At 48.3% G+C, this 15,144-nt stretch overlaps 6 protein-coding genes and 1 non-coding gene across 7 annotated transcripts; 5 read left to right on the top strand and 2 right to left on the bottom strand.

Moving 5' to 3' along the window:
- Positions 1 to 1,904: 1,904 nt before the first annotated feature.
- On the top strand, positions 1,905 to 3,226 carry BGW36DRAFT_302612 (GPI-anchored cell wall organization protein Ecm33; the record flags this gene model as incomplete). Its single annotated transcript, XM_046211804.1, has 3 exons — positions 1,905 to 2,000; positions 2,056 to 2,867; positions 2,929 to 3,226. 3 exons carry the CDS (start codon positions 1,905 to 1,907, stop codon positions 3,224 to 3,226), a joined length of 1,206 nt encoding a protein of 401 aa, XP_046069015.1.
- Positions 3,227 to 3,877: 651 nt separating this feature from the next.
- BGW36DRAFT_385957 (uncharacterized protein) lies at positions 3,878 to 4,861 on the top strand. Its single transcript, XM_046216973.1, has 2 exons — positions 3,878 to 4,690; positions 4,750 to 4,861. The coding sequence occupies exon 1, from the start codon at positions 3,925 to 3,927 to the stop codon at positions 4,411 to 4,413; it is 489 nt and encodes a 162-aa protein (XP_046069014.1). The 5' UTR covers positions 3,878 to 3,924; the 3' UTR covers positions 4,414 to 4,690; positions 4,750 to 4,861.
- Positions 4,862 to 6,822: 1,961 nt separating this feature from the next.
- On the top strand, positions 6,823 to 7,875 carry BGW36DRAFT_302996 (HLH DNA binding domain protein; the record flags this gene model as incomplete). The annotated part of the gene is made up of 1 exon (XM_046211840.1): positions 6,823 to 7,875. The coding sequence occupies one exon, from the start codon at positions 6,823 to 6,825 to the stop codon at positions 7,873 to 7,875; it is 1,053 nt and encodes a 350-aa protein (XP_046069013.1).
- Positions 7,876 to 9,895: 2,020 nt separating this feature from the next.
- Positions 9,896 to 11,375, top strand: BGW36DRAFT_399863 (N-glycosyl-transferase; the record flags this gene model as incomplete). The annotated part of the gene is made up of 5 exons (XM_046218571.1): positions 9,896 to 10,068; positions 10,159 to 10,790; positions 10,841 to 10,888; positions 10,942 to 11,157; positions 11,209 to 11,375. The coding sequence occupies 5 exons, from the start codon at positions 9,896 to 9,898 to the stop codon at positions 11,373 to 11,375; spliced, it is 1,236 nt and encodes a 411-aa protein (XP_046069012.1).
- A 1,115-nt stretch (positions 11,376 to 12,490) lies between these two features.
- Positions 12,491 to 13,279, top strand: BGW36DRAFT_35059 (uncharacterized protein). The gene is made up of 4 exons (XM_046213325.1): positions 12,491 to 12,771; positions 12,852 to 12,904; positions 12,992 to 13,158; positions 13,215 to 13,279. The coding sequence occupies exons 1-4, from the start codon at positions 12,695 to 12,697 to the stop codon at positions 13,242 to 13,244; spliced, it is 327 nt and encodes a 108-aa protein (XP_046069011.1). The 5' UTR covers positions 12,491 to 12,694; the 3' UTR covers positions 13,245 to 13,279.
- Positions 13,280 to 13,314: 35 nt separating this feature from the next.
- On the bottom strand, positions 13,315 to 14,708 carry BGW36DRAFT_399862 (cryptococcal mannosyltransferase 1-domain-containing protein; the record flags this gene model as incomplete). Its single annotated transcript, XM_046218570.1, has 4 exons — positions 13,315 to 13,745; positions 13,804 to 14,029; positions 14,097 to 14,507; positions 14,529 to 14,708. The coding sequence occupies 4 exons, from the start codon at positions 14,706 to 14,708 to the stop codon at positions 13,315 to 13,317; spliced, it is 1,248 nt and encodes a 415-aa protein (XP_046069010.1).
- Positions 14,709 to 14,985: 277 nt separating this feature from the next.
- Positions 14,986 to 15,058, bottom strand: BGW36DRAFT_t58. The gene has a single exon. It is a non-coding gene; the product is annotated as a tRNA-Phe (tRNA).
- Positions 15,059 to 15,144: the final 86 nt, after the last annotated feature.

Raw genomic sequence — 15,144 nt, 5'->3', positions numbered from 1 at the left:
TACCAAGGGCGATGCCAGGACCGAGGGCTTGATATTTCTTCTTCTTCTTCTTCTTCTTTATTGCTTCAAGGTGGAATCGTTCACACCTGAAGTCGTGTGTCACTACCTAGTCCTCGGTAGCGGTGAGAACAGTCATGGGCACGTATGCTAATATCCTCTAAAGGCTTGTTTTCAGGTGTCCAATCTTGGTCTCACAGCTAGAAGTTTAATTGGCTAGCCACCTGGACAGCTTCAAGATAGCAGGCAATTAAGTTGGAAATGGAGGCTACGTAATCAGTCGGCCGCGTCATAGGTTAGGTAATCTACATGCACGACTGAATCGGACTCCTCGGTGTATTAAGCAATAGCCACGGGTCATTGATGATAAATGAATGATTCATGATAAGTAGATGGGTGGCCAATGGCCTCGGCTGGATATCTCTGCTCGTCGGCGTCGGTCAGGTTTCCAAGTCTTGGACAGAGCAAGGTGCCACGTTCATCAACAGGCTCAGCCATGTCCTAACAATAACAACAACAATCCGATCAAAGCAGTAAACACGCCGAATCATGGAATGAGAAATTGAAAAAGCACCATTCCAGAAGACCAAAAAAATCGAAAACTGCCGCAAACTTGTTATCGTGCCAGACATGCCAGACGGTGGCGGCCTCCCGCGATTGGACGCAGCTATGCAAACCCCACAAACAAACACGCAATAGCCAGGGCTGCCGTCGTCGGATCCAGCAACAACAAAGACAGGTCGGATGCGTCTCGATGGGTTTCTTTTTATTTGTGTTTTTGTCTTCGCATGCACCGATGCAGTCGGTTAGCCAAGATGACATTGGCACGGATCGTACCATGTAATCTCCCGCGGGTCGATCGATGATGCGACTAGGGACTGCTAGCCTCGTCGGCTGTAGTAGTACTAGCCTACTCGGGCTCTCTAGTAGTGATCACCCCGTCAATTTATGCACCTGCCCGGTGGCGACGCATGACAATGACAATATTGCCATTTCATATTGATAATTCGTGCAGCGATGCTTTCGAGGATACTTGCCGGCTGCGCGCACAGGGTCTGGTGCAATTAGATGTTGGATGGTGAATGTCGGGCTAACTGGGTGTCGGACTGTACTGCAGGTGCAACTGTACCGTTGGATGAACTAGAATAATACAGTGGTGTACGTAGTAATAATAATATGGGGCTGCCCAGTTTTTGCAGTGGCTTCCCCTGGCAGCAGCCCATTCGAGTCGGGCTAGCCTCCACTAGCCCCGCCCTGTCTCTGCTCGCGGCGCCCCCATTGGCCCCAGCCCGCTCCTGCCTCTAGCGTGCGTTGTGGTTTCGCCGTGGCAGTCAGTGGTGAGCAGGAAGGAGCGAGTGCCAATGCTGCTGCCCCCGGCACGTAGAAAGCCCGGCCAGTCCCTTCCTTCCGTTTTCCCTCCTTCCCCTTTCTTGTTTTTCTCTCTCCTCACACCTCTGCGAGAGCCCGGAATACCCATCGCTCCTACCCCAATCCGGCGTGCCTTCTCTCGTTGAAAGTTTTCTTTCTCTTCACTCGTTCACCTCCCTTTATTGCCTTCCCGCCTCCCTGCAGCCTTTTCTGCTCTCGTGCGTGGTTTGCTCTCTTCTCTATACTTGCTAATACCCTCGTATCCTCGCTACTCATCTTTTAGTAAGCCTGCCCTCCCTGTTGCTGCCTGCCCATGCGTGGCCCGCAGGTGACGACGAGCGAGATCAAAGGGGTGCAAGAATAACAATGGCGACGAAGAAGATCGAGAGAGAATGAATTGTGCCGTTGTGATCTCGCGACCGTGTCACCTCGGGAATGCAGCTCCCCACTAAGCCAAAACACAAATGCAACAGTCATGATGACCTGGCTAACACCCGCCCGCAGATATTCATCATCAAGAGAACACGAATTATCTCGCAATGGCTTTGAACAAGTACCTCGTATCTGCCTTGATGGCAACTGGCATGGCCGCCGCCGCCTCCAGTGAGTCACCATCACGCGATCGAGCTACACAGGTGACGTTGCTAACCTTGGAATTGCTTAGACGACGCGTGCTCTGGCACTATCAAGATCTCCTCTCAGAGCGACGCCGATGCCCTCCAGGGCTGCCAAAAGATCTCGGGTGATATCGCTATCCAGTCCAGCGTCCAGACTCCTCTCACCTTCAGCGGAATCCAATCCGTCTCTGGTAGCTTCACTGCTGCTGGCGCCACCAACATCAGCTCCATCTCGGCTCCATCTCTGACCAGCATTGGCGACGAATTCTCCTTGAAGCAAGTGAACCAATTGACTTCGCTCAGCTTCCCTAAGCTGACTTCCGTCGGCTCTATCACTTTCGTCACCCTCCCGAACCTGCAGCTCTTGGGTTTCAACGATGGAATCAACTCCGCCGGCTCCGTCAGCATCACCGACACTGGTCTCACTTCCCTGCAAGGCATCGAATTGGACTCCGTGGGCAACTTTGATCTGACTGCCAACACCGCCCTGGTTGAAGTCAACGTCAACAACATCAAGAACATCTCTGGTCTGTTGACCATCTCCAGCAACAACAACAAGTTGGTGATTGATTTCCCCAACTTGGTCAGTGCCCAGAACATGTCTTTCATGAACAGCAGCACCATCTCGGTTCCTTCCCTTGCCAACCTCACCGGTTCCCTTGGTCTTTTCGGCAACTACATCTCCAACTTCTCTGCCCCTAACCTGACCACTTGCGATGATCTTTCATTCGACAGCAACGGTGAGCTTTCGAAGATCAACCTGCCCAAGTTGGAAACCCTATCTGGTGGTCTGTCTATCTCCAACAACGGCAAGTTGGACACCATCGATTTGCCTGCCCTGGCCACCGTCCTTGGTGCCATTGACGTTACCGGTTCTTTCTCCAAGTAAGTGACACCATGCAGTCTTGATACTCTCTAGCACCTGAAGCTAATATGCTTGCTCCAGCCTCACTCTTCCTTCCCTCAAGTATGTGAAGGGAGGTTTCAACGCCCAGAGCACCAACAACTTCAGCTGCAGCAACTTCCAATCAGAGGCCAACGGTGGTGACATCATTCACGGTACTTACAACTGCACTTCGACAGCCACCCCAACCACCATCGATGGTAGCTCCGGCAGCAACTCCACTTCTTCCGGCAGCTCTTCTTCCTCTGCCACTTCTAGCGGTGCCGCTGTCGGCAACATTGTCGTTCCTACCATGGGCTTCACTGCCGTTTTGGGTGCTCTCCTGTCTATGTTGATGTAAAGAAATTTTTGTGTCGGTAATGCTTGCCCTTTCTCTTTCCATCCCGTGCAGGTCATTCCTTTTGAGGTCTCGTAAAGGCTTGTGACAGACGAGTTCGGTTAATTTTCTTTTTGATTTTATTATTCTGCTTGAGATTGCGGAAAATTGTCCTTGCTCGCGGTTGGTTCATGATAATAATTCATCCCTTTCTAGTTGAGCGCCTGTCCTTAGCCATGCTCTCTTTGTACTCTAGAATTCACGTGTCTATCTAAGCATCTCTTACTAGATGGCTCTCCAGCGTAGAATCTGCATGGCACCCTGTACTTGGCTACATATTATCTGAGAAGTCAGTAGAGATCCTCCACTGCTTAATTAGGTGGGAAGCTGGGATTCACATATGCCACCTGTACGGGCCTTCGGTTTGCAGCATTGTTACATACTACCAGTGATAATAATACTTGTCCTTTCTATTTACATCCAGCTACATCTTTCAACCCTCCATCAGGGCAACTAGTCGTGTGGTTTGAGCTTCTTAGTATTCAGAGGTTTCATGCTGCCTACGTAAGCAGCCCAGTGTGCTCGCAGGAGGGAGAAACCGCCTGCTTATCGACAACAGTTGCGGGCAGGCATTGCAGATAGAATTCGCACAGTTCATTATCCACTCACTACTAGCACTATTATGAGGTCTACGACGTGTCAACTCTCGTCCCGCATTTGCCATGCACAGCAAAGCGTGCCGAGATGTCCTCAACTCTCCGGACGTCCTATCAAGAACCCCCAACCCCAACCACTTCCGAACCGAATACGATGCGGCGTTATTTGCTGGCCCAGGCTCATTCAACTGCTGCCTTAGTTGCCTCGACTTGTTCGTGGATGCCCTGCTGCTATCCGCCTTGCATGCCGCGATCTTGCAGTGGCGGGACTCCTGTAGGTTTGTATCACTACTGTGGCCTTCCTCAGGAACCCTGAACGTGACAATGCATGGGTTAAGAGCCATTTGGATTCCTACATCATATAGTGAGATATTGAACAGACTCCATCCTTGCAATCTGAAACTTTATATAAGAAGCACAGAGATATCCCCGATGGATGGACGTATTCTGGATTTTGTTTGTTACCTGTCAATCTCACTGTGTGTCATCAGTCTAACTTTTGCAATGCTGAGACGGCGACTATCTAAGTGTACCAGTTCCTTGGAGCTCAGCTAACTTTGCAAATCCCGGGTTGCCATTTGGAGAAGATGGTTCATGCTAAGACTGACGATCCATAAATGATAGAACCGGAAGAATTTGGTTCTCCCCGTAAGCGATCGTGGCCGACGAATTTACCGAATAGAACCGGAGCACTCGGACAAATTCATGCATGTATCAATCATCATGAGTGGCTAGCAACGGACACATTCGGTTCTTCCCTACCAACCTTGTTGAGAAGGGGATGATCAAGAGCTAGCGAGCTAGCTGATCCAGACAGCCGGTTTCGATCTTGGTTAGTGATCGATTGAGAATTTCAGTGGTTGAATAATAATAATCATTATTATTATTTAGATTTCAGTTATGCTTTGCGCCAAAAAAACCCCCCCGAAATAGTGCCAGCCTGTCCTAACGTGCGGGGTCCTTTACAGGTCCCCGTTATACGCTACGGAGTACATAAATAAGGACGTACGTATGGCTATTGCCTCGCGACATCGTGGCCGTGGCCCTGGTCCTAGCGGCAGACGCTCAGACGCTAACCAATGCCATGCCTTTTTCTAGGTTTAAAGGAGGACTCCAAAAAAAGAGAATATGACAGCTCGCAATGAGGGGCTTCTGGCCAGTGTAAATCGACACCCGTCAACATTCTGTGAATTCCAATGCCAACATTTCAATCTCTCACCCAGTGAACTACTTGCTATGCCGTCACCACTTTTGCAGTATGACTCTCAAGCCTCTCCCGAACTGTTGTCCTACTGGGAAGGCCCCGCTCATCGAGATCCACGATGTGCCTGGCTGATTTGCAGATGTTGGGCGACTGTGGCTCGTTCTTCGTGCCCCAAATTTAAAATTTGCCCGGTATTTGCATCAGATTGAGTGGAAGAACTGGGGTTCACTCAATCACTTGACTGGCGAGCGAGGTTTTACAATGCCTTACTTGGTATCAACTACGATTATGTCCCAATAATGAATGCCTTACATATAGCACGGCACCATCATTTGTCTTCTATCCCTCGCAGGAGAAGGCAACAGGACTATTTGGTGCCAACCAACTAGGCGATTAGTACGTACGTTAGACGGTTCATAAGGATTACCTGCATAGTCCCTAGTTTCAAGTGGATCCATCCCATCAACCTTTCTTCGCGTTCGCAAGGACTCCCTGGTGAGTAGGAAAGACTACTGTGAAGCAGTTCAACGTCTGGGCCTTCGGCTAGCAACGCATATGATACATGTGCACATGGGCCTGTCGATTCATAACCATGGCGAACGTCATCAGATCGGCTAGGATGAAAGGAAAACCATATTGCCACGGGACCCCGCGCCCATGTGCAGTGTAGCATTATTGGGAAGTAGAGGGGGTTGAAGATCTTGCCACAGCAGCTAATGAGAAGCTAAATTTCCCGGGATTCGGATTCCTATACATCTATCGTCTCTCCAAAGGTGCGACACCACCAATCCGATTTCCCTTAGCACGCAGATAACCCCCAGGGAGGGATCACTAGTTTTAAGACACTTAAATGGTGGAAGCGATGGTTATAAGGAGTCTGATCTGTGGCTATCATTGGTTTCGGAAACTATTGATGCAAGGGGAGACTATAATAATCTGCAGGACCCAGCGCAACCGGGCACGAATCATGACATGCTCCATCTAGAACGCATTGCTAGATCGTGCCACACTAAAATTTTCCTGTTGTGGATCTCCCCTCTTTTTTCCTAGCAGATGCTACGTTCTAATAGGAAGATGAGGAGCTTACTATCAACCGAAAGAGGTTGCCGTTCTCTCCTACGGCTTCGTGTTTTGGATTCCCCGTCGACGATGGAGCTGCACGAAGCTGCAATAGTTGCAGAAGCGTCAGCGTACCTCACATTGACTGCATTGCGTGGTCCTTTTTATTCTCCCCTCTCTAGGCGGCACGCAGATCGCATAGATGATACATCCAGCTTTTGCTTACAGAGCAGCCTCGATCAAGAAGCACGAAGCCATTATACTCTTATCGGGAGGCCAAAGCGAGGGGTAAGGGGCTAGACGCATGGGCATGATTAAGGTGACCTCAGGGATATATAACTTGTATGCATGCTCGACCAACTCGTTCGTGGTTTTGTCCTTGTGCCACGTTTGTTGGGTTCCTCGACCAAGGTCATTCTCTCCCGTGCCTGTGTGCATTGTCCATACCCCGTATATAGATTGTATCTTTTATTCATTCTGCATTTCTCGGAGGCTCTTTTCTGCACATACTTTTGATTCGACTTGCCAATCCACACACACCATGTTTGAAGACACGTGTGATGTTGATGGTGCACGGCGTTGCTCGTTGCCGTAAGATGCTCTCATTTCGTCTTCATTGAACTGGCAACTGACTCGATACAAACAGCGCACTAAACTCGTTTACCTTCCGCACTCAAGTTGAAGGACAAGAAGATCCGACTATGCGACGTTTGCCGCCATTGCCTCGCATTGAACCATTGCCTCCGGGCCCATTCAACCCTTTCACTGCTACTGCATATGCTCCGAGCCCTCCTAGCTCCCAGGACTCCTTCCCATCCAAGTCAACATGCTCAACAAGTGACCATCTCATTTCACCTCCTTCTCCAGCCAGCTCGGTGGACCTGACTTTGAAGGATACATTTTCGGCTCAGAAGGCCTTTGGCTGGCCTAATGATCTCTCGTATACAGAGATCATGTCCTTGGTGGCACCCCGTAACATTAACCGGAAACCTCCACTACAGCAACTATGTGGGCGTAAACGAAAGAATGACATGGTTTCGAGTGACCAAGATGATCAACGTGAAAAGCATCGTATTGCCGAGGGCAATCGACGCAAAAATCTGAGTCAACTCCACCGAGAGTTGGACAGTCGGGTTCATGACTTTTTCCTCGAAAAGGCTGGCTGGAACCCTAGCAAGAGCCTACCTCAGTCCAAGGAACACATCGTCCAAGGGGCAATCTTCCTCCTCGACTTTATGCTCTCCATTATTGTCCACCTCCTGCGTCAGGAGAAGCATATCCCACCACACCTATCTGAGAATCTCCAAGGCCAGCTCCGTTGTATGCAGCTGCAACAGCTGGTTTCCAGCTTACAGTCCCAGAACCAAGCGACACAACAGCAGATGCGTGCACTCAAACAGGAGTACGACGACCTCCATGATCGTTACCGCGCGCTTGAGTTCAAGCTCAAGTCCTATGACCAGATGTTTCACTCCCCCAAAACCGAGGTCATCACACCCCCTCCACTAGCCACCATCCCAGAATCTTCCCAAAAGAAGATGCTGCCTGGCCTTCGAGTGTTCTGCGATGAGGTCGCTGCTCTCAGCCCCGATCCTGAGGCCACAGCAACCACGAGCTCGACGATGTCGCACAGTTTCGGCGCCGTCCTACATAGTACACCACCAGCCACCAACCCATCATCGCCACTCTGTCCTACACCATCCTTTCCCCACACTTTTTTACCGTTCCAACGTGGATCTTCCCACACTACGTAGGGAATGCTATCACACGTTGCATGGGCCGGAATAGAGAGGCACATAACGAGTTACGATGAACACTTTAGAATGAAGCACGAAATTTGCAACAGGAGTATAACTAATCAATGACTTACTTCCCACTCATGATGTTACGCCGCATGTTGCTTCATTTGCGCTTCGATTGGAGGGCTATTATATTGACGATAGCTCGCCGTGTACTACTAGGATGACGACAGCTCTTTTTCTTAACTTCTCATTTGTCTATTTCATTGATACCGAAGGTCATCAATACGGAATAGGCGCATTTTGCCGCTTTTCGCTTTGGGTATCCCATCCCTTTTACAAAATTTCTCTTTCCTTGGATCTATTTTCCAGCTGATTTTCTGTACTTAATTTTTGTGTCGCTATTTCGGTTTTATATATATTTGCCTTTTATTCCCAACAGCTACTACATTATTTGTCGTGTGGATACATAGTCTAATTCAAATTCAACCATGATCGCTCAAAGAGATTCTCTTCTGCTCCAGCCTAGAAAATATTCGTGTACTCCATACAACATTGACCTATGTATTACCTCTATCATAGTCCAGGTTGAGAAAGTGAGGAGTCACTGAAGGACGCGGGTACCTTGCATTGCCACGCCCTTACTGATCGACCTCGATCTTCCCACTGATATAGTTTCATGCCTTTGCCAATTGCAATGGATTCTAACCACGACTATGGCCCCGATTTACCTTTCCCAGACCCTTCGCTCGCTTATTATCCTATATTATACATACGTGCACTTGCCCGCTGCAGGGGCAGATGTCTGCTGCATCTTGAACCCTGTTGATCCTCACCCAGCACCTCCACAATGGCAACCATTTTTTATTTCAATCGTCTATATGTGCGTCTGGTATCTTGTTTGGTTGTTACCCCTGACCATTACGTGTCCGCGTGGCGAGAGGGTTCTGATAGGTAGTGTACGTAGGAGGACGGTACTCCCTTGCATCGGGGCCAAGCCCATTGGAGCAGCCTGCAGAAGTTCATTTTGGAATAGTGCAGTTATTATCCGAGTAACAGTTTCTGAGCTGAGCTTTGGGATCTATGGAGATTCGTTTCATGCCGGTATTAGGTGCCTGAGTGGCAATGAGAAAAGACGCACAGGCACGATGTTATGTATCATAAGAATATAAACACATATATCACGGGCTCTCTTATTGCTGTTGGCTGAAAATTAGACATAGGACCAGAAGTTCTTGGCGAGGACTGTGCATGGTGTATGCAATAAGGATAGAATGTAGGTTGCAGTACACGTCTTACTTAGTTATACTACTATTATTATGATGATTCATTAGGCCCATTCCCCACGGGCCAATCACAGGCCGTGTTCAGAAGACGTAGAGTATCAGGAACACAGGTTACAATGCCTTGTGCCCTGTCTTTATTCCTATAATTATCGTTGCTAATAATACACTGTCGATAATCTCGTTATTTTCATTTGTCCCGATGCAATAATACATACATCAAATGAACATCATTATAATAAATAATGGCAGCCAAGAGCCCTTATCGCTGTTGTCTGAGCCGGGCCGCGTATGTAAGCCAGCGCGCAACCAATGGGCACACGCCGCCCGGCCCAGACTCGCCACTGCCGCCAATGCCACAACCTAGTTAGTTATCTCGCTGCCACTGCCAACTTCTAGTCTCCCATCCAACATATGCTGCTCCCTTTCTTCCCCAGCTCCGCCTCCCCCCAGTCCGCCGCCGTTGTTGTCGATCAGAGAATTCTCTTGGGTGTTGATCCCATTGTCACTCGCTTGAATCCATTCGAATCGGACAGCCTTTTTTCGCTCTACCCTTAGCTCCCCCGGTACGTGGGTTTAGGGGGGAAAACATCACGACAAGATAGTCGAAATCCCATCCCAAACCCACCCCCCCCCGAGATCTCGTCACCGTCGCCATTGCTGTCCCCTTCTGTCCGCTTGTTTGCGACTGGAGCTAGTATCCATTGCAATTAATAATAATTGCCTTCGCGCCATACAGCCGCCCAGGCATAATGCTTCTTCCGAAGGGAGGTGTCACATGGAAGTCTACCCGCGCTAGGTTCCCTCCATGGCGGGCCATCCTCGTGTTGTTGACCAGGACACGCTTCCTAATCTCAGTCGCCGTGACGGGCCTGGTGGTTCTCCTATGGCGCGGCATCAGCAGTTCGGCCGCAGAGATGCAAAGGTAGGAAGAAATATATACGCACCGTGCAGGAAAGCGTGGGGACAGCGGAAGGGAGTAGATGATTGATTACTAACGATAAAAATCGAATAGTTTCTACTGCTACGGACCGTCTACTTCACCGATGAAAATGACTATTAATGAAATGAATGATTGGAATGCGCACTTGCAGACCCCAGTGAACTTCAATCGCCATGAGGCCTTTGATGTGAACTCTCCCTCAATCTCTTCCGTCAATCTCAACCCGATCAAGTCGACTCCCAAGGCTGCCAGCAATGGAGAACGTGTCTTGATTCTCACCCCGCTGCGTGACGCCGCGCCATACCTTCAAAAGTACTTTGACCTATTATCCGAATTGACATATCCCCACGACCTCATTGACCTGGCTTTCCTGGTCGGCGACTCGACTGATGATACATTGGCTCTCCTGAGCTTGGAGCTCCAACGGATCCAGGATCAGGTGGACGAGAAAATCGCCTTCCGCAGTGCTCTCATTGTGCAGAAGGATTTCGGATCGGATATTGAGATGGATATCAAGGAAAAGCATTCGTTCGAGGCCCAGGGCCCCCGCCGCAAATCCATTGCGCGAGCTCGGAACTTTTTGCTCTACTCTGCTTTAAAACCGGATCACTCGTGGGTGTACTGGAGAGATGTGGACATTGTCGACAGCCCGAAGAAGATATTGGAGGATTTTATGGCGCACGATAAGGACATTCTCGTACCTAGTACGTATTATTATCACCAGTACCTGCTTGGTTTGACTGACTCGTGGCAGATATCTGGTTCCATCGCTATGAAAATGGCATTGATATTGAGGGCAAATGTACGTTGATGTGGTCTGCTCCGGAACAAGTCACGGCTAATTGGTATATGCAGTTGATTACAACTCTTGGATCGAGTCAGACAAAGGCCGCCGGTTGGCTGATTCTCTCCCTAAAGATACGGTCCTTGCCGAAGGTTACAAACAGTACGATACCGGCCGGACATACTTGGTGAAGCTCGGTGACTGGCGGAAAAACAAAGACGAGGAGGTGAACCTGGATGGAATTGGCGGTGTGAATATTCTGGTCAAGGCCGACGTTCACCGAGCCGGTATGCTTGAAGTGTCGAGTCTTGGTTGATCAATACTAATTGTTATCCCAGGTATTAACTTTCCTTCTTATGCCTTTGAAAACCAAGCCGAGACCGAAGGGTTTGCTAAAATGGCCAAACGAGCTGGCTATGAGGTGGTTGGTCTCCCCAATTACGTTGTGTGGCATATAGATACGAACGAGAAACCCGGTAATCTCGGCGGCCGCAGAGCATACTGATCGTATTTGTTGCATCTTGTCCATTGGCTTTCTCCCCTCTTGTCGGTTTCCGGTATATTTGATGATACATATCCACATTACCGATGAGTGAAAAGACAAATTCTTTATTGTCTATCTTGCATACCCGTTGTGCGATATTTCGCATTTTACACAAACCTCGCGGCTTAATGAAACGGTTAATACTCGGAGTCCGTCTCAGACCCTTGGTTCTGTGCTTCAAGGATCTGGTATTCTGGCGTCTTTTCTTCGGCGTATCTGAAGGCATGGCATTTGAAGTCTTGTATCTTATGATGGTGTATAGATCCGATTTCTTTTTTTCTCCATCTTTGTTGAATGCTCGGATGTCTTTTTTATTTTCATTTCTTTTGGGTGTTTTATTCCATTTTCTCTCCATTTATAATGACGCATGTTTGGGCTCACGCTACTGAGATCCGGAGTTGAGCATCTCAGCTTTTTTTCAACATGCACGAGCTCGTATCCCACCTAGAAGACAGACGGGAAGAGTAGGATGGGATTCCTTTGGGGAATTATAGTTGATGACCTGGACTTCTTTTGTCCAGGGAGGACTTTGAAAGTCCATTTTGAATGGCTCTACGGACTGGTTATTCTTTTTAGTCCGACTCGGTGGACAGGCAGAAAGCAATAATGTAATGTGTGGGATTGGAAAAATGACACTGCCTAGCCTAGGTCTGCGTCCGTGCTTGTACATATTTTTTACTTCATTATTGAAATTGATTGACAGTCCGGCATCATCATATGTCAGTTCATCTGTTGTCAGACCAATCACTAGGCTTCGTACTAGCCCTCACCCCGCTTACGCCTCGCGGGTATTGTCGGCATTCGCTATCCCTCTGGGCGCAGCTATATATTTAATAATTGTATACAATTCCGCTGAGTTCACTGTCGATTGAGGAATGTGTATGGGTCTAGAGATGCAAAGAATGTTCATTGGCTGTCATAAGATCTAGCATCTAGACAACATATAAACCGAGGATAACAACGGCGTGAGATCTTCTCCAATTCTCCCCATTGAAAACACTATTTTTGCTCCTAAAATTCCCCGCACCAACAACACCCACGCAGTATTGTCAAATATCATCAGCATATATAAACCCCACACTCGTCTTACGGGAATCCCCATCCATCGTCATATTCTAGCCTTCTTATCTTGCTTTCTTCTGATTTCCTCTCAATCCGACACCCTGGCTACCCTTCGAGCACTCAGGCCCATCCCTCCCACATTCCCAGCTCTATTCCAAAGTACGCCTCGAGTTCACCCGGAATTTCGTCCTTATCAGTTCCGTACGGCCGCTACTAAAATGTCCGCGAAATTGGAATGGCTGTGCATTGTCCCGGACAAGCCCGGGATGAATGCGAAGAGAATCGAGGTTCGGCCGTGAGTGATAGCTACTCATATTGTTTTACAACATGCTGAACATGAATGTACGCTAATACGGGCAATGCTGTGCATGATAGAACGCATTTAGCAAACCTGGGCCCTCTTCTTGAATCCAAAACTATCGTGGCTGGTGGTTTGTCTCTCTTCCCTTTGCAGTACACATGTAATACAAAATAAGGCCAATAAAGGATGGTATTAACTCAGCCTTGCAATACAGGAGCAATGTTCACCGAAGCACACCCCACCGAAGGCTCCACGCCGCAATTCAAGGGCAGCATGGTGATTATTCAGGCCGGCTCGCTGGAAGAAGTGCGTGGCATCTTGAGCAAGGATGTGTACACGCAAAGCGGCGTTTGGGATTTGGAGAATACGCAGATCATCCCCGTAAGTTGGTGCATTAAATGTTATATCGTGTGGATATTGGTACTGACTGAGGGTAGTATAAATCGGCTGTTCGGTTGCCTATGTGAAGCTGCGCAGAGATGTGAACTTAGGCGCTATTGTATGTTTATGCAGCAACGCTCAGATGAATATATCTAGTTATACATGTGCCCATCCAATGGAAACTATAATGTGCATCTCATCGATCAGGCAGAAATCTCCTGCCTCGACCCTCTTCTCACCGGGCTTTTCTTTTTGCCAGTTCCGTAAACGATGGAAAACTGTTCGGAACTTCACCACATCGGACGTCACCCATCGCCGTATTCGGCTTTCCCATCTTCCAATTAGTTTTTGCCAGCTCGTTATCCATTCCCTTTCATTTGCTGGGTGGACAGTATCATAGGCTTTGCCGTTGTAGGCAACCCGGACATTAGGGTTCAGCCACACTCCCTTTTTGCCTGACAATGGATTATCGGCATGGATGAGGCAGCATTCAGACCCTTCAAGGTGCTGCATAGCTAGACTGTCGGAAATTCCCCGGAAGCGAAGCGGGGATACCGTGTCGTAGAATGGAGTTGCATCCATTATTACTGTGGATGTACACGGTTAGTAGTGCTGATTTGCTAGGGTTCGAAGAGCAATACATACCCATGCTGTTCCAACAGCTTTTTACAGGGACTATGTCCCCGCGCTCTAGTGCATGACGAGACTCGTCCGCTCGAAAATACGGCCATGTCTGCATCATAGCCTCGTGACCTTCGCTATCTCGAAGGGCAAAAGTATCGTAAAATGCAGGCGGCTTAGAAAAATCTAGTGCACACGCTGCTGCATACGAGCCCTGATTTGTGTCGAGAAGAGTGAAGAAATCGTCATTCTATGTTCTCCAATTAGCTAGGGGACCACACGACTTATAGAAAACAAGTCAAACTCGCCGTGAAGACAATATCATTCAAAAATAATATTTTATCGAATCTTAAGCCAATCTCCCTCTCTAACAGGGCAAGTGGTTTCAAACTCTCGTTTCTTTCCCGAGATAAAAATGGTATCCTTCTCAACTCTTTGCGTCCTCTCGGCGTCTCAATCCACCCTTTCTCTCCTTCCTCTGGCTCGCGCATGATTGCATCTTGATGTGTTGCCTCACTTAGACTGATGGTTCGATTAATCTTCAATTGTCCAAGATAGTAATCTAGTTCCAACAGAGCACCTTTGGTGTTGTCGTAACTCCCGCTCTCCACAATTGACACGTAGACATTCTCTGGTCCCAAAGAGGCGGCCAGTTGAATGACGGCTGCATTCCAGTGAGACCGAAGCACGATCTCGTTATTCCAGTGGGTGCTAGCAATGAATATACGCTCTTTAGTCCCGTGAGTCACCTGGGACTGAGGTGTCTGTTTTGTGGCTGTGTACGCTTGGGCACTCTGGCTCCTTAGTGCCGGATCCTTGGATGGGGAGGATCGATAGTGGAGGAAGGATGCATCGAGAACAAAAAGAAATAGAATAAAAATAAAAATTCTAACGAGATGCCGTCTTATACGCGGGTTCAAGATGGGCATCTCGGTGAGTTGTTTGGTGGGCGAAGGGGCTGCGCTGGAGACGTATCATGAAACGCATCAATAAAATCTGAAATAGTGGTTGATAAATATAAAATATATAAAAATACGGGATATATGGCAACCAACTGGTTCTCGCCGAGATATCAATGCAAGTCTAAAATGAAAAGATGAGACTTGACATAGGTTTTTAGCTACATAAGGAAGGGATATATGTCCTTGTAGTAAGATTAGAGGGAAAATCGGTTTAAATATTAAAAATAACAAAAAATTTAAAAAATGGGGTGAGCCGGGATCGAACCAGCGACCTTAGCATCTTCAGTGCTACGCGCTCCCAACTGCGCCATCGCCCCGCTTGATATGAGAGGTACATTCTATATCGTATATGAACTAACTTCTGAACTATTTCAATATCTGCTTACTGAGTTTCATTCTATTG

Source organism: Talaromyces proteolyticus (genome assembly GCF_021365285.1).
Source record: "Talaromyces proteolyticus strain PMI_201 chromosome Unknown BGW36scaffold_10, whole genome shotgun sequence".
Classification (NCBI taxonomy): domain Eukaryota; kingdom Fungi; phylum Ascomycota; class Eurotiomycetes; order Eurotiales; family Trichocomaceae; genus Talaromyces; species Talaromyces proteolyticus.
Note: the sequence above shows the minus strand (reverse complement) of the source record. Positions and strands in the feature narration are given on the sequence as shown.